The 26,479-nt window shown below is 41.2% G+C and overlaps 1 protein-coding gene across 1 annotated transcript; it reads left to right on the plus strand.

Annotated features, from left to right (window-relative positions):
- On the plus strand, positions 1-24,990 carry ENTPD3 (ectonucleoside triphosphate diphosphohydrolase 3). The gene is made up of 11 exons (XM_040593259.1): positions 1-338; positions 1,018-1,068; positions 4,204-4,324; positions 9,546-9,663; positions 13,223-13,373; positions 14,143-14,302; positions 16,342-16,572; positions 17,005-17,277; positions 17,374-17,484; positions 17,974-18,111; positions 21,130-24,990. Exons 3-11 carry the CDS (start codon positions 4,205-4,207, stop codon positions 21,361-21,363), a joined length of 1,536 nt encoding a protein of 511 aa, XP_040449193.1. The 5' UTR covers positions 1-338; positions 1,018-1,068; position 4,204; the 3' UTR covers positions 21,364-24,990.
- Positions 24,991-26,479: the final 1,489 nt, after the last annotated feature.

The following is a 26,479-nucleotide window of genomic DNA, read 5'->3' on the forward strand; positions in this document are numbered from 1 at the left end:
GGGGCTCCGGGGGTGGGGTGGGGCGGCACGGCCGTGCTGCGGCAGTGAGTTTCGGCAGGCGGCCGGTCGGCCTCGGCACGGCACGGGCTGCCCCCCCGTTGGAGCCGGTCCAACAGCGGCAGGGCATGAGCCAGGCTGACAGGAATGGGCCGCACCCCGGGCCCCCCTTCCCGGGCTCCTCTCGCCCGGCGGCGGCGCTCCCCGCTAGGCACAGCCTCGCTCCGTACCGCTGCGGCTCGCCGCCACGGCTCTGGGTGCAGTAACGCTTCAGATACGCCGACTCGCCGTAGATCTCCCTCCTCCCCTTGAATCGATTCATCCGGAGTTTCTACCTGCAAGTGTGTTTGGTTTTTTTCCCTTTAAACCTATTTGGAAATAAGGGAGTAGAGGGCGAGCCACCAGCGAGTGACTCCGCAAGCCTCCTGGGGGCGAGGGGGTCCGGCAGCCGCCGCCTCCCCGCTGCCCGGGTGCCCCCGGTGCCCGTTCTCCTCAGCCCGCGACGGACGGGGCAGCCGCGGCTGGCGCAGGCGGGTCGGGATGCGGGAGAGGCGGGCGGGGGCCGGGGATCCCGGGGCGGGGAGGGCCAGGCTGAGGGGCGGTTTCCCGCCCAGCGGCCGCCCCGCTGAGGTGAGGCGGCGGGCGGGAGCCTCACTCTGTCCCTCCGCGGGCGGCGGGGGGCAGCGTGTCTCTGTCTCTCCACGGTTTTTTCGGGGGGAGAACTTTGTGCTTTCTCGCAAGTCACAATCGTTGTGTGAAGCTTTCTCACCCGGGACGACGGTGGGCTGAGGGAAAGCTAAGTTCAGCTGCTAATGTTGGGTCAGCGTGCTGTTTTACTTGATTTCTCCTCCGAAGGAAGGCCTGTGATACCTCCTCACAGGTTTTCACTGCGAGTTTTGAAATGCTGTGGGTGTTGAGGTTTTTGGCGTTTTGAATTTTTTTTTTGGCTGTTGAAAAACATTTACCTGTAGACCACGCCTCAAATAAATGCTACTGGTTTTTTTATCTCTCCGGTTATAGTGTGAAGAAAGATATTTATGGTGCTTGCTTACCCACCCTATGAACAAGCAGGTCAGTACCTCAAAAAAGTGGGGTTTGATGTTTCAAGTAACTTGGAAAAAGGATTTCCAGCATATGATATGCACTGTCATTTATACAAATGTGTATTTAACCTAGTTAAACTCAAAATGTTGGTGGCATGAAGAAGTTTAGTCCATTTGCCTTTGCAGGTAGCAGTTCTTTTTGCTTGAAGTAAGATGTAGAAAGTGATCCCTCTAATATGCTCCTGTGTGGCCCAGTGTACTTAGTTGGGTGTGGAAAATATGTATTTATGCTGTTTCTCGCTTCAGGATGACGTTTTAATAATGGAATGCAACTGCTTTTTGATAATTCATTAAAATCTTTTATTTGGCTTTTTGCCAACAAGTGTGCAATGTTAGCAAGAGTTACTTGCATTACAATTCTGTTTAAACTGTGGAGTGAATGAACTCTTCTCTGGTATCTCTTGAACAGACAAGTATGATTGTATTGCCTGATATGTCTGTGAGACAGTTGAGTGTAGCTAAAAGTAAATATGACCCCGTGCTTCTGATCTAGTTATATGAAATCCTGCAGCATCTTGCACAGTCCAGATAGCAAAGATGTCAACTGTGTGACAACTTCAAGTGGGCATGGCGTGTAAGGTGTCCTTCTGACACAGAGGCTGTTGCTTAAATCAGGATTTAGAGATCATTCTCTGATGAAATTGTTCTGATTGCCAGTGGGATAAGGTTGTATGAGGAGTATTCATCTTAAGAGGTGTTCCCTTACCTAATATGCTCCCTTTCAAAAAAGATTTTAAAAAGAGAAATAATCTCTGATGAAGACAAATCCCAGTACCCAGGAAGCATGTAAGAAATTCAACAAACCAAGATTTCGATTTCCCCTTTACAAATGGATGCAGCAGAAAATACTTCAGCAGTCATCATGGATGTTCTTAAGTGTTAATAGTATAATAGTGGTAATTGCTTTGCTCTTTAGTAATGCTTTAGTTTTTCAAAGAGTCATTTGCCCTGAGTTTTTTCCTTTGATAATGACTTATTTTTTCCAGCGCTGAACATCAGTGCTTTGATCCAGGAGTGACTGGTATATATTAGTTTGCAAGAAGATAGTTCTCCTTCAGTCACTTTACAGTTATAGATAACTCCATGGACAGTTGAAAGCTGAAGAAAAAGATCTTTTCTCTCTCTAAAGACAAGTATTTTATCCAGATGGTTATTCATAAATTTATAGTTAAAGTCTGCTGTGTCTTCAAAAATGAATCGATCTGTTTAAATGTTTCTAATTAGTATGCCCTGACATCATCCACAGGTTACAGTGAGAATTCATCTTAAGTGTTAACTTTTTTTCTAACAGTAAAAATAAGATTTCATTCTGTCATTTATGCAATGTGTACATGGTGTTTGAATGCCTCACGATAGTAAAGCAATGGACAGCAGTAAATAAATCATCAATGTGGCTGGTTAATTTTCTGTTAAAACTGGCTGATGATTAAGATAAAGCTATTACGAAGCCAAGAAAAGAAAGTATTGGAAGAGCAGATTGGCAGTAAACCTTGTTTTTTAACCATATGTTTTAAAACCGTATGAGCCTCTTTGGATTTAGAGAAGGGGGTTAATGAGTGTAAAAAATGACGTTCTGGAAGTGAGATGTGTCAGGCTGAAATGAAAAGTTTCTGAAAGCCAATCTGAGATTTCACAGCAGAAATCAGAAGACAAGGAAGGAAAGCAGCAGCAGCGGGCAACACTCAGAGTGAAGCTAGTCCCAGAGCAAATCAAATAACTTGCTTCTCTTTTGAATATGAACACAGATGTTGGACCGCAAGTAAACAGGCTGAAGAACCCATGGGGTTTAGAATATGGAAATCATGTGAAGCATTTATTCTGACTTGTCCCTCAGCCCTCTGGCTCTGGTTGGAGCTAAGGAGAAGACCATGAGTTAGTTGCAGGTACAATGGGGCTGACCCAGTGCACTGTGGCTGTGAACTGTAGACTACCTTTTTAGCTCCTGTCCTCAGTACAGATTGGCACTGGCAATTGCTGAAAGAGCAGGGCAGCCCTGAAGAGCCACTGATATACTCTACCGTCAGTATGGAAGAATTAGGAGATGGGAGTCAGGATAGAACATGCCAGGCTAACTTGATATTTCTCTGCCAACATAACTGGTTTATGAAAATGGAAAGTCAGGAAAGTTCTCCTTTTGTGTTCCTCTGACATTTCTAAGCTTGCCATCTCCCACCAGCCACCTCTTTTGTCCTCAAGCCCTGTGGAGCATAAGAATTTTTAACATGGGGGTTGTCAGTACTTGGAGGTACTGAAAAGCTTTTTGCTTGAAGAGTTGTCTGGCCAGGGACATGCAAAAATAAAGGATGAAAAGAAATTACAGGAAACCTAAGACACTTTTGAGTCCTAGAAAGCCTTTCTAGAGGATATGAACATAGAAACAGCCTTATAGTCAATATGCATGTTTCATGTCACCTTTGGGTTTGCTTAATGTAACTACATGTTGATTTACTTAGAGTAACTTTTCATCACAAAATCTGTGAGTTAAACTGTGTATTTTATGTTTTATATGTAGTGCACAGTAATAGGCTCTGTATTAACATGCACACACACACAAACATACTTCATGAGCACATCAGCAGCTAGAAGAAGGATGACTACTTTAACGTTTTTAAAACCTTTGTTTCTTACTGAAGCAGCCTGTATCTATTATAGACACTAACCTTGTGTCTCTGGCAGAAGTATCCAACTCTGCTCTGCAGCTGCCAGCATTGTGTGTACATGGCTGTGGTTGTGTCTAGTTGTAGGCGTACATGGGATCGTTGAGTGTGCACTAGCCTCAGCCTGCCCAGTACTCTCATCTCCTGAGGCAGTGGGAGATGGTGAGCATGTGTCTACATGTAGGCACTGGGGGAAATGAGCAGACTAGCACCTGAGGGTGAAATCTGGCATTATTAGCATGACAATATAGACACACCCCTTCTAGACAATAAAAAGGGCTAGCAAAAGACCCAGCAGTTCTTGACAAGAACACAGAATTTTTATGTAGTGTAATCTAGTTGACAAAATCAGATTTTATGAGGATTCTCAACTGATTCAGGGCTTCAGACCCTGAATCACTGAATCCTATAACATTATTTAAGTGTCTCCCTTTTTGTTGTTTCAGGATGCTGACCAGAACCCCAAGTGTTATTGCCCAAGTGTTCCTTCTTCTAAGCATAGTTCTTGTCATTGCTATTGCAGTGATTCAGATAAATCGGCAACAGATCCTTTCCCCAGGGCTTAAGGTAAGTCTTAGAATACCTAAGGAAGGAGAACAATGTTTTGAACTGATATTTAATAATGTTCCTTTCTAAACTAATTTTTATGGGGTGATTCAAATGAGCTTACAGCCATAAAGTTTAGTCACAACTTTGTCATGGGAAAACTGAAACTGGGAGAAAAGAGGATTGGTCTAGACGACAGTCACTGGCAAAGCAGGAAAAGCACTCCTTGATTCCCTGTCCAATGCCTGTCATGCAACGTCAAGACTGAAAGGCCAGACAAGGAGAATATGCCACTGATTTTTTATTTTTTCTAGAGATTGGAAGTAATTTTAAAATATACTTTATAACTGGAATAAATTTTAAAATATAAAAACGCTGGGAAATAGCCAGCGTTTAAATTCTGCCCCCAAGTATAGCTAGGAAGTTTATGCTGAAATCTTTGCAGACTGCCTCTGTGTATCAAAAGCATTTGGGCTGTGAGAGTGCACTTCATGATTTTCCACACATTGGTACTTGCTGGATATTAACAGAAGCAAAGTAGCTTCATGAGGAGGGGCACAGCAAACCGGGAAAGACAAACTGAAGTACTCTGGAATTCAGGCTTTGCCTTGTGCTGCTGGAATATGTGTGCAGATTCTTCAATGAGACATGTACACAACTGAGGGCAAAGCTGTAGAAATTAGCCTTCTAGAGAAGCTGTGCAGTCTGGCATTTTGAGTTCTCTGTTTTTCCCCACAATAGCTACAAGCATATAAACCTCATCAGATCCTTCTTTGAAGTCCTTTCTACCTTTCCGTCTGCCTATGTGTTTAACTGGATAGTTCACATACTGATAGCGATAGGCTAATGTCTCATTACACTTCATGGGATTATAAGCACCTTTGGCTTTGTCTGAATTATTTGGTGGTGTATGAGTCAGACAATAGGATAAAACTGTATTCTTATACCAGTTTTATGTGTATTCGTGGTATGGCAGGATGTGTGTGCTGGGATCTGTTATGGTGACATAGTGCCTCAAGTTTACTCCCCGTTGTGCCCCAAATCTCTGCTTGCAACAGCCTTACTTCCTGCAAGGCAAGACTAGGCTGATGTGTAATGCTGAAGCCACTCTCTAAAGCCTACATATCACTTCTGTTTGTCATTAATTAATTTTCACATTCAGAACGATAAAATTGTCTACCTTACTCTTTGAGCAAACATCAGACCCACCTTGACTATCTGGACCTAGTTTAGGTGGGAAGATATGCTTTCCTGTATCACAATGGCTTCATGGCTTATTCTGGAGGATAGACTGGCGGTTCCTTTGGCTTTGGAATTCTTTTTGGGCTGTAAGCCTGCCAATGCAGAAAATCCCAGCTGATACGGAGGACCCTACGTTTGATTCCTGAGATGCTGAGTCCTTAGTAAATGATTAGCACTCACAAGAAGTAATTATTCAGGAGCAGAGAGAGGACCTCGGTATGGCAGTGTGAAACTCTCCAGTATTTAGTTGATATGATGGAGCCTGGAAATGGCAGTGTCCTGAAATTAGCAGTTGATTAACATTAAATATGGCAATAACATAGTGAAAACAGACTTACTCTTTGTAAATGGCTGCCGCCGCCTTCTTCTGGCTCTTCTCCATGAAACCAAAACAGCTACTGAAGGACAACTAGAGTCTGTGTTATGTGTGGCATAATAGCTGATTTCCAGGATGTCCAAGTTCACTCCTCTGTGGCACAAGAGATAAATTATCTGCTACACCATTGATGTTTTAAAATGTTGCTGCAAAATTAAATATTTTGGTTCCTTGGTGGTTGGATTATCTGAAGATTAAGCCACTGATTTGTGAAGGAAGGACCTGCCCATGTGCATGAGGCTGAGTCCCTGAAAGAACTCGCCTCATTGGCATACACTGTGAAGTCAGAAGAGTGACAAAGAGAATGCAAACATCCTTAATAACATAGTTTGTGAAGAAGTCCAGAATTGTAAACAATGCTAGTCAAAGAAATTTGTGTTTGTCTGCTGATACTTTGTGAGACCTGAAGAGAAAAAACCCTCCCTTGGTTATTGTGTTTCTTTAATTTGCCTTTCCAGGTGGTACAGTTTTCTACACCTAAATTTTGCATACCTCTTTTGGCTCTTGGGAAGTGTTTTGCTTTGTTTGTGGATGTTATACTTCATTAGAAGTAGTTCAAACCTATGTAGCTGAACTGAAGTGTGCTTCTAGCATAGATCCCACTTTTGTGGCCTCGATTTTCCCTTTCACTGGTTTAGCTTATTAGCTTCCTGTGGCAGTTTTCCAAAGTGATTGGAAGGCGGATTCAGCCATCATAACAGTGCCTGCTTTAAGGGTTTGTGCATTTGTACATCCTTCTATGGGAATGGTATTCAGTCTGAAAAGGTGATTAATCCTGGGGCTTGTTCTTGCTTCCCCGTTGGGATTATTACTCTTCAGGATGTACTTGCAAAGCCATTCATATGAATATCCCTTACCTGTTTGGGCCACAACCAGATTGGTTGAGTGAATAGCATGAAACTGTCTCTGAAATAGCATAGGTAGTTGTCACTCACACAGGTAGCTGTGTGAGCAAGGAGTACCCTCTTGCAAGGGAAGGACAGTTGATAGGGGAAGGGGTAGTTGTCTCTTTAGTCAGCCCAGCTGCAGCCAAAAAAAAAGATAGGTGAGTGCGCCTTTAGAGACACAAAGTGATTTATTGTTACCTTGGTTTTTATTCAGCTTCTGGTAAGTGTGTACAGTAGTCATTCTGCCAGACCCAAGAAGTGAAGTGTCACATTTATTTCATGCTGTAGGCAGCATGGTCACCTCTGTGTTGGAGATACATTGGGCATGAGTAAACCCAAAAATAAGCATTTTCTTTTAAGTCACTTTGTTCTTCCTCCCTGTTCCCTTTTCCCTTAGAAACCAGAACTGTGAAGCTTTTCAGGGTTAACGTTGTCTCCCTGTCTTGTCTGACTAGTCTAGTCCATTGACTAGATGGTGAAGTTCTTGGCTATTGGGGAATTCCCAGGCCTTTATCTTTCTCCATTAGTGTTTGAATAGAGACATAGAAATCCTCAGAGGGAAAGTTGAAATAGAGGGGAAAGGAAGCAGAAAAAGTTGTTCTGTTCTTTAATAGCTGCTAGCCCAGGATAAGGGGTTGCCTGTGCTCCAGTCCCATGCAGTGCATTTGAAAGCAGGGAGGCACTGCTTGTCCTTAAAAGGCAGCCAAAGGTGATCTGACTTGCAACTTCCACAGAAATGTAATGTCACCAGAGAATTTTAATTCAACCAGTTTGTCTTGGGCAGCAAGCTGAGACAAGGCATGTAGAATTCTTTCACCCTCTTAAAATGCTACATCTTCCCTAATTTCTTTTTAAAGATTAATCTTAGTCTTAACACCTGGTATACTTCTCACCGATCACCACCACTTCATGAGGCTGCATGGGCCAGTTACACAGCGTGACCTCACCCAAGTTCTGAGGAGCTTCCAGAGTCACCCTTAAGTGGGCTCAAGAGTCCTTTTCAAAAACATCTCTTTGAAAGCAAACAAGAGGCTGTGTAGGAAAAAGAGGAAGAAAGTAAAATTGTCAGTCACACATTGGTTCAGATAAGTGTACCACTACTCTTTGGGATGGAAATCTATTACTTTCAGGAAGGAAGCTGGGAAATTCAGAGGAGGATGGAAGTAGGTCAAAAAGCCCTATGGTTAGCTGAGGTAACAATACTTAATTTATCTATCAGCTCTACTTGAACATGATAGTTAGCTCAAAGAGTAGCTAAGTTAAAAGCTTATGGGTGGCACTTCAGGCTGACTGAGACCAGATTTAATTAATAGCTATTGAGCAGATTAACCATTACTGTATTATGTGTAACTAGAGTGCTCATCTCTTTTTCAAGGAGGGGGAAATATACTCAAAGTATCTTTGCTCAAGTAAGTTACTTGAATGGAACCTGATGGCATAGTGGTTTGATAGTATCTGGGAAGCCTTTCACCTTTTGGTTATCAGAGTAAATATAATCTGGATAAGTATAAATGGAATTTTCATTATCTAGCAGTCCTCTAGGAAACAGACTAGACTGGTATTGCTGGTAGTTCTTTGAGGGCCAGGGGTCTGCAGAATTACAGTGGAAGCTGGGAACTAATGAGGTGTGGAAGCTGAATGGTTTGCCACCTGAAAAACTGATCTTTATTGGTCAGACTTGAAGCTCCCCAGGGAGGGAGTGGGATGAATTTTGTCGGCCTGCTGCAAGGGCACTTACTGCTTTGCAGCCAGATGGATGCTCTCATTTTTCAGTATTGTCAGGCTCCTGGGCATCTGTCCTTTTTAAAAGAAAAAAGGTTGACAGAGAAATGAACCCTACACTGTGTGATTCCTACCTATTAGATCACTTTGGAAGAGGGGGGCAGCTAAACGTCCTTTCAGGGATCATAAAGCCGTTAAGCAGAATTGTAGTTTTCTTCCCTTTATGCAGTTTGCCTTCAGTTGCTACTGTTGTGTGCTGCCATAAAAGATGGGAAAGGGGGGGATGACTGATTTGGTAGAGTAGTAGAATGGGATGGATAAACCTGTGCTTTAATCCCACAGACAAAGTGACCTGGGGCAAGTCACGTAAATGTTTCTCTTTTACTTCATAAATAAACATGTAGTAATATTGATTCTCTTTCCCTCTTTGTTGCCTCACACGCTGGCACAGCCTGTTTTCAGTGGCAAACTCTCAGGTGGACTGCCTAAACCACTGAAAGGGAGAGGTTTATGGGGCAATTAGAAAAGAACCAGACTTGTCACATCATTCTCACTGTGGACTATTATGTACTTTACCTCTTTGCTCATAGCTTTATGGATCCCTTGTGCATCCTTGAATCTAAAGCCTGTGCTTAGGCATCAAACCCTTCAGTGTCCAGGGAGTGTAGCTGGGATAGTGGGAAATGAACTTTCTGCAAAATCAGGCCCTAACACAGTGTTATCTGTGTGTCATTGTGGATTTTGAACCTGATGCTGGAAGATGAGCATTCTCCATCCCCACTGAATTAATTATTGAGGATATGTCATATGTTCTTTGTTTTGCAGCCAGATTCATTCTGTGCTTGGCTGTTGGTCTCATGCCTAAGTGCCTAACACTAGAATTAATCTTTCTTGTTAATGTGCTGTGCATACATTTCCTAAAGTGTTTGATGGTGCAAAGAAGTACAGCTGCATATGGGCCTTTAAGCTGTCACTGTTTATTTCTTGATCTAATGTCTTATTTTTTTCTCCATAGTATGGAATAGTCCTTGATGCTGGATCCTCTCGGACTACAGTCTACGTCTATGAATGGCCAGCAGAAAAAGAAAATGACACAGGAGTTGTAAGCCAAACCTTCAAGTGCAGTGTGAAAGGTAAGCTCAGATGGAAGTTTCTTCTTTCTAGCCTCCAAGAAGAGGTTATCTGGAAACTTAAGGCTGCTTTTTTTGGTTGTGTTCCCTTTTCAGTGCTGGGGAACAAGAACTGTTAAGACTCTGTCTGTATCTGTCAGTGTCAGCCCTACTGATACAGCAGGGTGCTCAAATCTGCAATGGAGAGAGGAAATTGTAGCTAAACTTGATTTACTCCATTGCAGTGTATTATTGGTGCAGATAGAATTCAATTTACAGAAAATCAGGCCCTGTAAATGTTTAGTCCTTGTGCACTGAAATAATTTCTTTTAAAAGGAAACTATAAAATATATTTTAAAATAGCTTGAAATAAAAGATGGTTTAGAAAAGTGAGGATTGAGCCCTTGTTAGGTGTTGGCTATTCATTTTGATGGGGGCAAAAATGGGTGTCAGCTATGCTATAGGAGTTTGACAAATTAGTTCATATTTTCCAGAAATCTGAGTGATGTTTAAAAAAACCCCACTCTGCTGTTTTGAGTCAGGTTTCCTAGAGAAACAAGGTTTATGCAGTTCATCTGGAATTGTTCTGTAATTACTTGGAGGGAGGCAAACAATGGGAAATTATTAAAGGCATGCAGAAGGTGAACAGGAGGAGCTTCTCCATGCTGCAGAACTAGGAAGCATCTAATAAAACTATCAAGTAAAATACCGGAATTGCAGAACTGTTTCTGGCAGGATGTCACAGTTGTATCAAATATGCAGGTCTGGCCTTTGGCTCAGGAAGACCTGCAGTTGTGCCCTGCTGGAAGGTGTTCCACAACAAGTACTACTGGCTGCCTGCCTTGTTTTAGTCTGAGGTTTTTCATTGCTTCCTCCCAGAGGGAGGATGCTAGACTAGACTGACTTTTGTTCACACTTTGGTATGGTTAAGTATATGTTCTAATAGCTTGTTTTGCTCCTTTATAACAGCTTTTGAATCTCTTAGTCAACTTCAGTGACATTTGACTAAGCTTTCAAAGATACCAAAATTCCACATGTCTTATGAAGACAGGTGGCCAGGCAGGGGAGAGAAATCCACGTTATTAAACAGTAGCTAATCCATAAGGGATTTCTGCAGGAAGCCAAACTTCCTAAATTCTGCTATGCTGAATTAAATGAGCTTTAGATTATCCTCTAAGATACTGACATCAGCAGTACTGCTTTGTTTAGTGTACTGGTTTGTGTGTGCAAGTTAGGTAAGAGGAGAAGGTGGGGCAACTCAGGAAGTCTCAGCACAAGTTTTGTTGATCTCTGGTAATGACTGTGGTGTTCAAAGCAAATTTTTCTCTTTCCTTCTCCGTTAGTCATGATCATGCAAAATCCTGCATCGCTCTTTGTGTCAGGAAATAGATGCTGGAGACGTAGCCATAGAGATCCATGAGTAACTAGGAGATGAGTAAAAGGCAATGCTTTCTTAACAGCACCAACATTTCTATCTTCAGCGTTAAATATATGTATGGACATTCTTATCAGTTTTAGAACAGGGAAAGAAAAGCAAGTGTAATGTGCACAGAAGTAATGCACTATCATGTGCTTGATGGTATGTCCTTGAAGACTGCAGGAATGGCAGCCAGCCTGCCAGGGTGGGAGATATGCTGTGCTAGCTCATGTCTTGACTCATTAGGAATGTTGCCTTTAAGAATTCTGGTGTGAGAAAAATGCGCGGAGAAATTGCATTATTCTGCTCAAAAATGACACAGAAGTACTTTATGAATTTGATTGGTTTAGATCTTGTTTTATCTCTGGAGAATACAATAAATTGCAAAATGGAGGAATCTGAATTGCTGTGAAGTGTTCAGGTCCAGAGGGGCCTTAACCATGGTCAACCAAAGTACTCCTCATCCTCCAGCATCCAAAATTGCCAGGGTTCACTGCTCCAGTCTCGGGTGACTCTGCACTGGAGGGGACGGAAAGCCTATGGAAGAGGTCCCCGACTAAGCTATGTGGGGGGCAGTGGCGAACACATCTGTCCATATTTCTTTAGGGACCCTCTAACCATAACCTTAAGCACTTAAATTAGGGGGTGGTTGTGGGCATACTGGGAGGCAGACTTTCACATACTTACTGAACTTGAAAGTCAAATGACCAATTACTCTGTAAGTTCCATGGTGGTTTTATGATTTCATTTCTGCCTTTATTAGGTACCGCTGCCCCGTGTGTGGAAGCCAGCCCCAGTTCAAAATCCTTTCTGTATATTGCAGTTAATCTGTCCTGGTCAGGCTCTAAGCATTGGCAAAGCAGGCAGTTGTCCAGGACAAAATGATCACTTCCTTGTGACCTGCTCTCTGTGAACACTGGGAGATGGAGGTTGCTGCCACCAAAGGAGTGCGAGGCAACAGCAGCTGCTGGGGATATAAAACAGCAGTTGCTGCCGTTTTCCTCTGGTAACAGCTTTCCTTTCAGCTCCAGGCCTGGCTATGCTAGATTTAAGACTTCTAGAAAGTCTTAGTCCAAACCAGGGCTGTGAACATCTAATGATGGCATGGTAATGTTTAAGTTCATACTGTGAAAAAGGGAGTGGTAGAGTGTAGAGTCTGTAAAGTCTTACATATTTTTTCTTCTGCTTTTATTAATGCAGTGTGGCTGAACATGTGTGGTTCACCTTTTGCTTAACTTGGGATCGGGTTGTGAGAGAGATGGCTGTTACAGGAGAACTAGGTGGAGTTCTGGCAGATTTCTCTGTGGGACAGTGGCTTCGTAGGAATGCCTGGATCCCTGTGCAACTTCCTTAGCTAGGGAATTTAGTAAGGAAAATTTTTATTCACACCCAAGTTGAGCCTGAACAAGTTGAGGTCCTGCTGGTCCTTGGAGTGTTAAGCAAGGGAAGAAAGGGTTTGATGTTAATTATTCAAATAGTTATGCCTTATGCAACATGGCATAATTTTCATTCCTGTTATTTGGAGGCTTTGGAAATTGGAAAGCTGTGAAATACTTGGTAGTTCATGTACCAGCCTAGACTTGGACCTCTATGAATTCAAGAGCCGTTTGTGTGCATCTTGAAATTTCACCAGCAATGCCTTGCGGAGCTTCTTTATTCTATTTTCAGTCAAGAGCAGTGAGCTGTAGAGGTGCCATGGTGTCAATGACAGTTGTGGCAAACCAGATTAGGAAATTTTTGTCATAGGTTGTGGAAGGAGGGATTTTCTGTACTTGAGCAGATTGGAGAAATTTTGCATCTGTTAGACATACTATTTCCTACAGTGTCTGCTATAAGTAAACCTGTTTTCCTCATCAATTATAGCACTGCTGTCATTGTGTTGTTATATGGTTACACTGTATATCTACGCTAGGTATGGTACTATGGGTGTATATGTGTACATACAGAAACACAGGCGAGCAGTTTGCAAGTATCTTCTCTTGTCTCACACAGCTGAGACAGTTGCTACACTGTTTATTCCTTAAGCACTCAGTTTTCAACCATCCTATCCTTGTTTGCAATTACAGGAGGGAAGAGGGAATCTCTTTCTCTTGACACCTGTTTGCTAATTGGGCTAATTTGTAGTTGGCAAAGCAGAATGAAATCAATTTACTTGTTCTCTTTTAGGTCCTGGTATATCCAGCTATGAGAGTAACCCTGGAGCTCTTGCCAAACCCTTTGATGACTGTCTGAATAAAGTCAAGGAGAGAATACCAGTTCATCTGCATAAAAATACTTCTGTTTATCTGGGGGCTACAGCTGGCATGAGACTACTGAGGTATGGCAGAAACTTGAACTTCTCTGTATGTGTACTAACACAGAAGTCTGTGAAAACAGAATTTGAAAAATGTATTGGATGCATTTTTATCTATTGGAAATTAGCTGTCTCAAAAGGAAATGGAGCCCAGCCAATTTAATTTAATTAGCTTTTTTGATAGGAGAAGCAGGGCTGTATAAAAATCCTGTTATGCCATATTGAAAAAAATGCTTGCTTTATTCTGGAGAAGGCAAGAGTTTAATTTTCCTTTCCATATCTGTCTTAAAATTCAGTGTTACATAAACAGATAATGTTTGTGCATACCCGTGGGCAGCAAAGGCAGGTTAAAGCTAGACACCGCAAAGTTTTCTGAGTGTGAATGTGGTGTAATGTGGCTTTTGGGGTCTGTCTGTGGCTTTAGCCCTGGCACAAACTGGCTTTTTATATTTGGTCCGTTGCTAAACAGAGTGGGAAGAAAGGCTCCAGGACTGTTTTAACCAGAAGCTGTCATATCAGCACTCAGTTCACTAAAAAGAATTTATATAAGAAACAAAGCATCAATGGACCTGTACAATAAAGAATGAACCTTGTACGTAGTGGGGGAGTTGCTTGCTGAAATGATGCTGGATACTTGGTTGTTCCCTATCATAAGCTTCTCCTTTAGGGAAACAATGTCTGTTTTTTCTAATTAGGTGATTGTAGGAGTTTTCTTGAATTGCTAGTCAGTGAACAATAAACATGAAATTGCCTTTCCAGATGCTCAGTGTCTCATGTTTTGTGAATTGCTTAGGTTGCAAAATGAAACGGCAGCCAATGAAGTCCTTGCAAGCATTCAAAACTACTTCAGAACACAACCTTTTGAATTTAGGGGTGCACAAATCATAACTGGGCCAGAGGAAGGGCTGTATGGATGGATAACAGCCAACTATTTAATGGGCAATTTCTTAGAGGTGTGTGGAAAAACTGCATGCTTTTCTTCTTGCTGTTTCTCTCTTATAAATGAGATGTTTGAGAGGACATGCCTGTTAAAAACATAGCTATAACTTCCATTTTGCACTGAAATATATAACAGGGTCTTTCTGTGGCAGTAATAGAACAAAGCAAACACAAATCAAAGAATATGATGTTACAGGAATGTGATATGGCAAAGGTAAAATTGTTAACCCACAAAACAGACTCTTCCCTAAATAACATCAGATGCCTTACCTAGAAGCAGAAGTTGCGTTGCTTTTAAATGCATTGGTATGTGAAGCGTGACAGATATTGTCTTGACAGTGGTGCCAACTAAGATGTTCTACTTTTCTGTGCATTCCTCAGGCGGTTGCTGTCCCTGCAGCATTATCGGTGAAGGATCTGCACAGCTTAGGTGTCAACAAATTATTTGGCAGTGTTGGCTCACTTGTTTTAAGCAGACAAGACTGTTTGAAACTGTGAAGGTGGTTAAGTTGATGTGGCCAAATATGCCTCAGCTGAACCAGAAATCACTCGCATACAGTTCATTCCAATACTGCTGAGAAGCTGCAGGCTATGAGCAGTGATCTGTGTTACTGTCTTGTCCAGGCAAAGTGATAGCAATACAAAGATACTTCTGCTGTCGTTGAACTCAGAATAGGGTCAGGCAGGAGCCTCATAGCAGAGAGGGAATCAAATGTGTTGGAAGGTCCCTTTTTATATAAAGATTTTCAGCATAATTTCAGTCCCAGTAAAAGCTGTACAAGATGATCATCAAGTGCTCATCTGTATTCGTGGCAGCAGTGTACTCCTTTAGCATTACCTGCACTTCTTCCAGATAGTCTTGCTTTCAGCCAAACCCCTGAGTATTGTTAGCTGTCCTGTTGAACAGTTCCTGGTAGATCATGGCAATTAATAAGCAGGAATTAGTGGTTGGTGGTCTTGAGTGATAACTTGCAGTGAATATGTTGACTCTTGCAGAGTTAAGAAAAACAGTATTGAAATCACACGTTCTGGAAAAGCTTTTCTCATTGCACGCAACAAAAATGATGTCATGAACTTCAGGGTGCTGTCAATCTTCTACCACGTGAATTTTAATAATCCAAATATCAAATTGCATATGACAGATTCATAAGGACTGCTGAAGGGACTGCAAGATGTTGTGAAGCCAGTTTAGTATAGTGAGTTTTGTGAAAACTTGTGTGGAATATCACTAGTAGGAGAGAGAAATTTTTACCGTTCTTGTGACAATAGGCTAGGAGTCAAGTTCTGCTAGGGGCTGTCAATGGGAATCTTTCACTGTAGAATTTTCTTGGGAGTGTATTTGTTACCCCATAAAGTTTGTCCCCTTCTTATTTATACATTCATATCATGCTCAGTAAATAATACTAAGTAAATATTGAGATAGATAATCATACAAAATCTATAGTCTGCACTGGGACTGTGCAGATAAAATACAGAATTTAGGGGATGTTTTTGGTAATAGGGAGAAATGCCAGCTGAATGGATCGCATTTATTGCCCCTGCAGCTTCAGTGAAGGAAATGTGCAGATTAGGGGTCCTTGTTCTTTTGACTTTGATGAGCTTTCATTTGACTTTTCTGGGTTTCTATTTTCACTATCTTTTCCTGTGTGTGTGATCTCTTAATATTCTGTTCCTTTAATAATTCGTCTTGCCTTGAAACAAGCAACTCATGCTGTTTCCATCCAGAGTTGTTCAAGATCTCATGGGTATCTGGACTTAGTACAGATACTTGATCTGGCTAGTCCTGTGCTTTGATCATTGTGCTGTCCTCTGAGTTGAAAGCTACGCTGCATTCCTTTTTCCATCTTTAAAGATCATTTCACTCTGTGAATGTATATCCCTCGTATGTAAAAAAGCATTTGCATGTTTTCCTTAGAGATAAAGATTTTTTTGTTAAGTGTGGAGGACAAAGATGGGGGAAAATCTCAAAAAGTTAAGTAAAGAGTAGAAAACCTTGAAGGAACAACAAGCAGATGGTATTTCTAATTAGCCTTGCTTTTATTTTTACATGTAGAGAAATCTTTGGAGGACATGGGTCCATCCTTACAGAAAAGAGACTATGGGTGCACTGGATCTTGGAGGAGCTTCCACTCAAATTTCATTTATCCCAGAGGACTCTCAGAAGAATTTCAACAGCACCTTGCAAGTGAAGTTGTATGGTTACAACTATAATGTCTACACTCATAGCTTCCAGTGCTATGGGAGAGATGAAGCTGAGAAAAGGCTTTTAGCATTGCTGTTCCAGGTCTGTTTAAAATCCTTTGCTATGTTGCTCTTGCAGGTGTTCAGTAGTTGTCTGAGCAGGTTCTCAGGCTTGTGTTTGCCTCCCTTTGGTGGAGTTTGGAGGCTAGAGTAAGAGCTCTTTTGTGCTTAGTTGTGGACAAATGCGCTTAGGTTTCATACAAAGATCTTTGTTAAAAATTGGTGAGAGTTTTGTACCATTTGACAAAAAGGCCCAGCTAGTCCTGTGTTTTGCTGATCTTGCCAATGAATTTTGGAGGAAGGAGTTTCTATGAATTTTAATGATCAGCAATGTTGTATTGATCATGATAGAGAAGAGAATGAAAATACATGCATACGTGGTTTAAAAAGATTCTCATAGTTAATGTCAAATTAGGTCTTTCTTGCTTTTGAGTAGCCTTCATTGATTGGGGGTTTTGTTTGTTTGTTTTTCCAGAAATCAAACAACAGTTCTAATGTGGATAACCCATGTTACCCTCTGAATTATAATACTGCATTAACGATGAAGTACTTCTCTAGCAGCCTTTGTACACAGTCTCTGAGACCAGCAAATTATTACCCAAACCAGCTTGTGAAATTTCGTGGAACAGGAGATCCAGGTCTGTGCCAGGAGATGGTTTCTTTATTGTTTAACTTCACTGCTTGCAGAGACAGAGAAGACTGTCCATTTGATGGAATGCATCAGCCAAAAGTTAAAGGGAATTTTGTGGTAGGTTTGCAAACACAGCATTTCTTTCTGAGCTTGTTTGCTTTTCAGTTCTGTAGTTCTGAAAGTAACAGGCTTGTCATCTACTCCTTTCTATAGGCTTTCTCAGGATTCTACTATACAATTAATGCTTTGAATTTATCCGGGCATTTTTCCCTAGCTGACTTCAATTCAAGTATGTGGTTTTTCTGTTCACAGAGCTGGGCACAGGTAAGTGGGGTTTTGGGTTGGTTTTTTTGTTTGGTTTTTCCCCCCTTTTTTATCTGTAAAAGGGAGATGTGACAAGAATATGGACTGGACAAGTATCCAGAACTTTTCAGAAGGTCTCTATCAACCTTAACATTTATTTTCCCACTGTACATCAAACCATGTAGTATTTATAGCATGCCTGAAACTTGGACTAGGTTTTTAAATTTCATTTCACTGTTTTAACCATGCTGTAAAGGTGATGTGGAAAATTTAGGAACCATAACATTTCCATCTTTTATGTGCAGTTTTATGTTTATTTTCAGTTTTTTCCACATAAGCTGTCAGGGTCCTTTTACTAAATGTCTGTATCTAGTTATCCACAACTTCACTTTGTGTTTCTGAAAAATGCTAATAAATTCTAATTAGAATTCAAAGTTTTCTCTAGTTATGAGAGGCAAATGCTTTGGGTTTTTATAATATACATGTTTTAAAAAATGCTTTTGCTTTCAGCTCCAGTTTATGTTGCCTAAATTTGAAGAAGTATATGCTAGATCCTACTGTTTTTCAGCCCATTTCATTTATTACTTGCTTGTACACGGTTACAACTTTGATACAGAAACTTGGCCACAGATACGTTTTCAAAAGGAGGTAAGTAATAATCATTTTCTCTTACTGTTATTTTAATCCAAAGAAGTTTAGAAGGAGATGGGAGATGCAGCATTCTACAAAAATACAGTGATGGTAAACAGCCTTTGTAAGTGATTGTCAAATGTTTGGTGTAAGTCAGACACTGTTCAAGCTTCAGTAGCAATTTCAGCCTGTTTCCAGGGGTTGCAGCATTATTTGGAGATGCTGCCTAGATTCTTTTAAGGAGCTTTAAGAAAGGATCAAATTAATAGTGTTTTAAACCTTTCCCCAGTTTGTTGAAGTGGTGGCTTGCTCTAGGCAGTGATCTGCCTGAACCCTGCTGAGCTGGAGAACTGCTTTTCTGTCTGCTGGCAGAGCCTTGGTGGAAGTAGGAGAGTTGGTCTGTAGTGAGCAAGTGGTGATGAAGCAAATAGGAGAGTTTTCATCCTCAGCTGGCATATCCATCTGTGCCATAATCTAGTTCTCTGGAATAAGAATCTGTATTGGGATACTGACTTTCAGTTGGCAGAGAGAGAAAGCTTACAATGTTTAATAGCTGCATTTCTCTCTCCCCTGACCTCAGTTTTTCTGATAAAGAACGGAGTACTTGGAACAAACGTTATATCCATTCTAAAGCTACTGCTAAGAAATCTTTGCTTCCAAATCAGAAGGCATGGCCGCTATAGAAGTCGAACTGTGACATGAAGAACTGTGGTCCCCACAGCACACTCTGACTCCATCCTTTCCTCTCTGCTACTGTACAGAGCCTTATTCTAAAACTTTGTCCCAGACTGACTCTTAATCATTGTACGGTTTGGAAATGCTTCAGCACTTGCATGCAAAACCAACAAGAGAATAGGTTGTAGATCTTTATGGAGTATTCTTAAATGCAGGCTATGCTGGCAAGCTGTGCATAAGAAATTACAAGCAATGTTTTCTGAGCAGTCATATCTATTACTGGTGCAATAAGGAATCAAGTAGGATTTTTTTTGCCTTATTTTGTCCTCTGGTGGACAACCATTAGCAGCTCTGGAGGAGCATCCAGAATTTAGTCCTTCTGCCAGGAAATCAGTGTAGATCTTACTTTGGGATCTTAATCTGGACCTGGTGGGGGTGGATTTGTCTTGATATTTAAATATCTTGTATTGTCCCCAGCAGATGGGAGCAGCCAAACACAAGCAATATTTTTCTCTATTTAGCCAAAACTATAAAAATAGTGAGCAAAATAAAAATGCAAAAGAATTACTTGAAATGAACAACTTTGTTACCTCGATTTTGTACTACAGTAATCATGAAACTCCAAAAGGAAAACCTACATTCTTTTAATTAGATCTGCCCCTAATTAAATGTTGACTGATCAACTAAGCTACCCCAGAGATAACAACACAGGTTTTCCAAGAGTAGATGGTGGGGGTTTTTGCCTATGCAAAAATATAGGGTTTTTTACTTTATTTCCTTTTAATTAATGAACACAACCAATGAAAAAAAAAACCTTAACCCAATGCTAAGATCTGGGTGAGATCTAGAGCTAGATGATTTGCAAAAGTTCTAAACTTCATATTGAGAGTTTTTGCCATTGCTTAGCAATGAAAAAACACCTTGATCCATCTTACCTCTTTGTTCATCTGTCATGTTCCAGTTCCTGTTGCTGTAGCTTGCTTTTTATCAGTTAAACAAAAGGTATTGGGATATGTGCAACTACAAAAAGGACCAAATATTGTAAGCTCTTGTGATCTCCTACAACCAGTAGCTGACTGCTTAAAACTGTTCATTAAAGACATTAAATAATTCGTTAAAGTTCATCCCTCAACTTCATCATGATGCTTTTTATACAAGAATAACCAAAGAGGTTGGTTTCCAAAATTTGCTTTTGCAAATTTTAAACAAACCACTTTAGGGGCAGCCATTCAGGCAAACTCATCTCTGTTGTTGCAGGGTGAGATGACCTGTAATAAAGATGGAAAGCCAAATGAGTTTGGGAGGGATGGCTGGTTGTAGGATAATGCAACTTCAGCTTTGTTTGTCCTGTTGTATACCCTAGACGACCTACCTGGAGTGATCTGAAGGTGGTGCGGGCCCTTTGAAAAAGAAAGCAACCTATGCTAGAGTGTAAACCAAATATGTATCTTGCAGCTAGCCCTCTAGGCTAGCTCTTGTTTAATGAGTTCCAACAATTTATCTTGAAATGCTTACCTCCCATATTTTTGCATGCTGTTTAACAATAGGTTTATTTTTTTTTTTAAGTTGTCATTTGATTTGTAGGAGGCAGTGATGTGTACTTATGTTTTATATAAATAGGCAAACCAGTATTGGTGCCTGGGCGTCTGGGAGGATGGCAAGGGACACTCTACCTTCACCCTTCGATCCTGTGCTTATCAAGTGGCAGGATGATGGTTTAATGAAAAAGACAGTGGAAAATTGATAAACTGTGTTGCTCATGTTAGAAGTGGGGAAAGACTGTAAAGCAGGACCATGGAGCAAATACAAACCTACCCCCTTTGCTTTTGTTTCACCTGTTCCAAAGTAGTTTTCCACTTATGCTTATTTTTTAAATGGAGAAGCCTAGTGCTGGTTTGTGATAGAGTTCCTGCTCTGGGGACTTTACCCTGGCCTCCTTTGTCCATGTCAGTGGGACTCTTTGTGGGTTTTTTTTGTTTGCTTGAACTAAATAACATCCTAGAATTCGGCTGAGATGAGGGGCTAATTCTAGGAATTAGCACAGTAGTGTTGACTTTTTAAAGTGTGGTTTTTGCACTGAAAATCCCCTAACTGCGTGTCTCATCTGTATGACACGTCCTTGTACCCATCCATCTAATACCTGTGTCTCATTTCTTTAGCCCAGTGACCAATTTTATTAGCATCCTCTGCAACTACAAAAACCGGGTAATTTAAAATAATTCTGTATCTTCTTTGTATACTCCACAAAATTGTTCTCCTTGCTAACTTAAAAAGGTGGCTGTCAGCATCAGCAGTTGAGCTTTTGGAACCTCTGTTCTTTGAAAAGTCCACAGGAATAGGACTCTTCTGTCTTTATTTCAGGTTGGTAACAGCAGTATAGCATGGTCACTTGGTTACATGTTAAGCCTCACGAACATGATTCCAGCAGAAGGCAAGCTGATTCAATTACCTCTGAAACCTCCTTTGTTTGCTGGGCTCCTCGTCTTCCTCACAGCTACGGCACTGTTGTGTCTTCTCTTCCTTGTTTACTTGTGTATTGTGTCACGTAATCGGAAGCATATCTGTCATGTTGAACATGTATTTATTCCACAATGAATGAACTTTACTGAAGACAAACCAAGAATTTTATAGTGCTATTAAATAGGACTTTATTTTTGAAAAATGGAGGGCGAAATCAAGAAGACTTCAGGACCAGAAGCGTAAACAGGGAAGGGACACAAAGGAATCTGTGATATGGTGGAGTGCTTTTGAAATATTTTGGCAATTGTTGCTGTAAAACTAATTTGTCCAGTGTGTGGCAGAGAAAGCATTGGCAGATACATCACTTTGCTTGATAAGGGATTAATAGCCTTTTCCTGTCAGGTATGTATTTTTTTTTTTTTTTGTTCGTTAACTCTGCGCTAACTGATAAACTTAAGTGCTGATGCATTAGATCACGGTGGCAGTTGTTTAAGATAAAATTAAACAAGTCAATAGGAATTGTGGGAGGCAGGAACATGATAGCTGTTCTTGTGTGCAGTGCTGACACTAAAAGCCCTCAAATAATCTAACTACTGAAACTGGAACAAGCACTGGCTAATGATGGGAACTGAAAGAAACAGCTGGGATAGAACTGGTTTTACTGCTGTTCCAAACTGTTTGATCCCCACTACATAAAGGTGTAATAAACTGCCAACACCTGTCAGGACTTTCAAGCTTGTCTTAAAACTCAGCTGTATTTTCTGGTATCATGGAGATCTCTGAATGCCTCTACTATGGTACATAAGATTTGCTTTGAAGATGGAACAAAATGCCTTCATGCTTTAGTAACTGAACCTAAATCACAGTTACCTCCAGAAGCCACTAGAGTTTTCAGTGTCCTTTTCTCTAACTTTCACATAAATACTTTTTGTAGGTTCTCAAGCACTGACCTGTATTCCCCACATACTGCTCATCTCAGGTGGTTGCAGTCAGTGCTGACTTGTCATGTACATACATTATTTTAACTGTCTGGATAAAGTCTCAGACCTAGGACCTTCTGAAGCATTAACTTATTAAGCTCTTCATTCAAGGCCAAGAGGAATAGGAGCCAGGCTGCAGGCCAGCAGAACACCTGTTCTGTAGGGGATTGGGGAACACATTGCTGGAGCTGCAGTCATGGCTGCGGTGCCTTGATTGGCCTTTCCACTGTCCTGACCTCAGTGTTCCTTCAACAGCACTGGGACCTACCTAGCAGATGCTTCTGTTAAACACATTATCTCCAGAGCTGTCCTGGAAGTGCTGCTGCCTTCATGCTGCAGAGAGATTACAGCCTTGAAATCCCAGGCATTCTTCACCAAACCTCTCATTCCCTTAAATTGTAAGACTGCAGTTTTACCTGCTGCTTGGAGTTCTTCATGGTCAGTGCCCGCCCCTTTTACCTGCCTGTCTTTTGTATGGTTTTGGTGGTCTTCACCTGGCTTCTGAAATAACCTTTGAAAAAGCCTCCTGCCCCATCATCTGCCATCTCTTCTTCCCTTTGTACACTGTTTCTGTTAATTCCACCATAACATGGTCTGCGAAGCTGCAAGGGGATATATCTGAAGAGCCTTCGAGTTAGCGGAAAGAAGGGATCGCTGTACTCTTCAGGGCTGCAAGAGAAGAAAAGAGCATCTCTGCTTCACTTCTCCCCTTCTACCATCTCTTCTCACCCAGATTACCTACGTGGAGCTCCATATCTCCCCAAACATCCTACAAATAGCTACCACTGAACACTTTTTTGTATGTTCCTCCCTCTCCGTCTTCTCAGGATTCCTTCCCTCTGTATCCCTTGCTTGCATCTTTCCTCTCTGAAGGGATGGTTATCAATTTCATGCATGGAGCTTTTCAGTGTGAGAAAGTAAAAACGAAAAGGGAGATCACCATATTCAACCCCCACTGCTAACGAGCGCTAAAGTCTGTGAGGCCATGTGAGTAGTGGTTTCTGCACATGTGTTGCATCTAAGAGATCTGCTTGTTGATGCATACACTGAGAAGTCAAGCTAACATTGAGTTATGAATCCCAATGGCACATAATGTGTTTGTATCTCAACTTCATCTATTCCATGTATTGATTAGGTTATGAGATGGAAGAACAATGGCCAGTATTTTTATCCATGAATAACATTTTCAATTTATGTCTTTTGTTTCTATGTCACCTTCTTACTTTCAGGTTTGATTGTGGGGTTGGAGTTTTATTTTCTTTTGCTTTTCAAAGGCTGATAGGTGATTTGAAGGGAAAGAAATATCCTTTTAAATGTGTGTGTGTGGGGGGAAAGCTAGTGATTTTTCAAGAGGATCAGCAGTGAGGGCTTTGTTTCTTCTCTGTTGGTATATTACTATGTCCTGTCAGTCTTACTGGAGTAGCATTATCAAGGCAGAAGGTATTAAACGACGATGAAGTGCTGTGTAGCACCCAAGTGACATCTGATAAAATTTGCTTCATAATGCATGGACATTACAGAGGTTGGCATGAGATAAAGCTTCTGTCTTTTGTGTGAGTATCTGGAACTGCATTAAGGGTAAGGAAAAAAAAGGCAGTTGGATGAAAGCATTAAAATATTCTCTTCAGTTGCCAAATTTATGTGGGAAATGGTATTCTGGAATATTTACTTGCCTCACAAAACCCTTGCTTTCCTTTGTTTGTGAATGGCAGGGCCATTCAGATGTGGGTTTGCACAAATGGAATGCTTGGATGCTAGTCTCCTTAGAGTTGGCAGCTAAAGAAAGTAAATTTGTTCAAAAATCATTTGGACTTCCAGATGGACTTGGATAGAGCCAGTACCTGTTCAAAGAATGCCTTCCCTCCATGAATCACCTTCTGTTTTCCTTTTTCAGTAGTTCCCTCTTCTCCCTATGTATATAATCTCCCTCCCGTATCACCAGGATACCCACCTGCTTGGTCTTATCTCTGCTGTCAGCTTCAGCTGAGCAAGCTGAAAGCTATTGAACTTCCAGCCAGGCAGCTGCACTGCCATAGCATACAGCTTCTTCCAGGCTAGCGCCGTGGCTGCAGTTCAGTGTTACAGTAAACAAACGTGGCTTGGACATGCAGCCAGCTTGGCTACCCTTGGCTGTAGTGGGTGCTTCTGAAGGGGAGGTGAGGCAATGGGGATGGTTATGGCTTCAGTAACCACTGCTAAATCCTCCACCAAGTTCAAGTCGGAACCAGATCAGTGGGTGTAATGTTAAGATCTCTGGAGAGCCAGTGATGTTAACAGCATTTGGGAATGTCTGCAAACTATAGATTATTTATTTTTTTTATACTCTTTACTGCCTGCTTATGAAGATTAATAAAATTGTGAAAAGCTAAGCAAGTGTGCTTTTTACTTTGTATTGGTTTTTTTTCCCCTAAACCACTATTTTCATCCTGATAGAGATCTGCTATCCCTCTAATAAGAATAACTTGTCTGAAATGCTTTGGACAACAGAAATTTGCAAACTGCACAACTGAAGTTCTGGAGTGAACAGTGCTCATTGTCTCCAGAATCCATATTCTCAGCAAGGTAACCCTCGTGGTTAAAACCAAGTTACTCTTCTGATTTATTTTGTGTGTGTGTGTGTGTGTGTTACATACATACATACAAACAACTTGTAGATGCTATTAACATTTCATTCAGGGACACTTGCTAGGGCTTCTTTCAAGTTCACCATCATAATGTAGATCTGAAAACTTAGCAGCTGAAGAGCAGCAGCAGTTCCAAGTTAGAAGAAACCCCACCTTAAAAAGAGAAGCAGCAATAAATCAATTGCCCATAAGAAAGAGAAATGAAATGCATACAGGTATTTTTTTTTTTTTTTTTTTTTTTGGGGGGGGGCAGGGCAGGGGCAGGCAAAAGTGACAAACTATAAACCATATGCAAACATGGCCGAAGAAAGCAGTAAGCCGTACTCCGTGGCATAATTCAGCATTGATAAGATGAGTGAAGAGGACAGAAAAGTAAACAACACTGAGCATGATAGTCAGTCATACCCCAATAAGGGAAGTTTTTATTCAGTTTTTAAATTCAATTACTGTTTCAGGAACAATGTATGTTCACTTGGATGGCAATGAAGACTGTGTATTGCAAAAAGTGCTCACCTATACTTAATTTATGAGTGTTTCTGTGTAGTAAGAGGAAGGTAGTATCTAGTTTCCTGCTCAGCAACATTTCTGCAGGCTGACTGTATGTTTTCAAAAGTGTATTCGTGGGAGAAAATGTTTTTAAGCTCAAATTCCTGAACGGCTTTCAGCATTTGATGTTAAGACAAAGTGTGTTTCATGTTTTTTTTATGATGTCTCTTCCAATTGTTTATGATCTTAGCAGATGCAGAAATGCATGCATGCAAATTATAGTTAAGGAGAACACATGCAACCCTTGCATATTCAGTAAGTCATCAGTTTAGTTGCTAGTGACATTTAAGTACATCTGTCATACAATGTGCAAAGGTCATTAAAAAGACCAAGATTTTGGGTAACTTCCCTTCCTTCCTCTTAAGTAGTAATGGGAAGTAGCATTAAATCAAAGGGGGAAAACGAAAAATACGGTTTTTCCAAATCACCGCAATGGAAGAATCCAAAAGCCATCACCTTCTACTGACTTGACCTAGAACATGTTGTTTAAAAATAACTGGTTTAATAGATGTATTACTATATTACTGTTGTAAAGTACAGTAAAATAATATCGCTATAATGGTATTCTGGATGTTTCAAAGATACTTGATGCAGTGCTCATTACCATTGTAATGATCCATCCCCTGGGCACTTGCATAAAATATCGACACCATTTAAAGTTGCTGAAGTGCATTTTTTCCTTGCTGTCTTTTATTAGAAAAGCAAAACCGTACAAACAATAAACACCATGCTTTAGACAGCTAAACTGGGTTGTTTTGTTCCACTGTTGACAGAAGAGCCAGAAGAATGAAGGCCAGAGCTGTGTGCTGGCAGTGCTCCGCAGTACATTTTGCTTACACTTTGCCACCCTCAAAGCCCCTCTTCTCATTGCAAGTGTTTTGGCTGACGTTTATGCGAGTGAAAATCCTGCAAAATGCGATCCGCACACACATCAGTATCTTGATGCATGTATATTAAAGCCAGCCAGTGAGCTGACATACACCCACGGAGCTTTTCTGCCGTGCCCTAATGGTCCACGGGACCCTAACCGCCTGCCTTCCCTCAGCAGCAGTGCTGCTTGGCAGAGTAGCAAGACCAGTGAGAGCTGCAGGGAGCTCCGTG

Source organism: Falco naumanni, chromosome 4, assembly GCF_017639655.2.
Source record: "Falco naumanni isolate bFalNau1 chromosome 4, bFalNau1.pat, whole genome shotgun sequence".
NCBI classification, from domain to species: domain Eukaryota; kingdom Metazoa; phylum Chordata; class Aves; order Falconiformes; family Falconidae; genus Falco; species Falco naumanni.

Excerpts from the sequence above, each read along its gene's own strand:
- ENTPD3 (XM_040593259.1), top strand. The coding sequence starts at position 4,205 with ATGCTGACCAGAACCCCAAGTGTTATTGCCCAAGTGTTCCTTCTTCTA. Across the intron at positions 16,573-17,004 it reads TTTTAGCATTGCTGTTCCAG|AAATCAAACAACAGTTCTAA; the intron begins GTCTGTTTAAAA and ends TTGTTTTTCCAG. Across the intron at positions 18,112-21,129 it reads AGATACGTTTTCAAAAGGAG|GTTGGTAACAGCAGTATAGC; the intron begins GTAAGTAATAAT and ends TCTTTATTTCAG.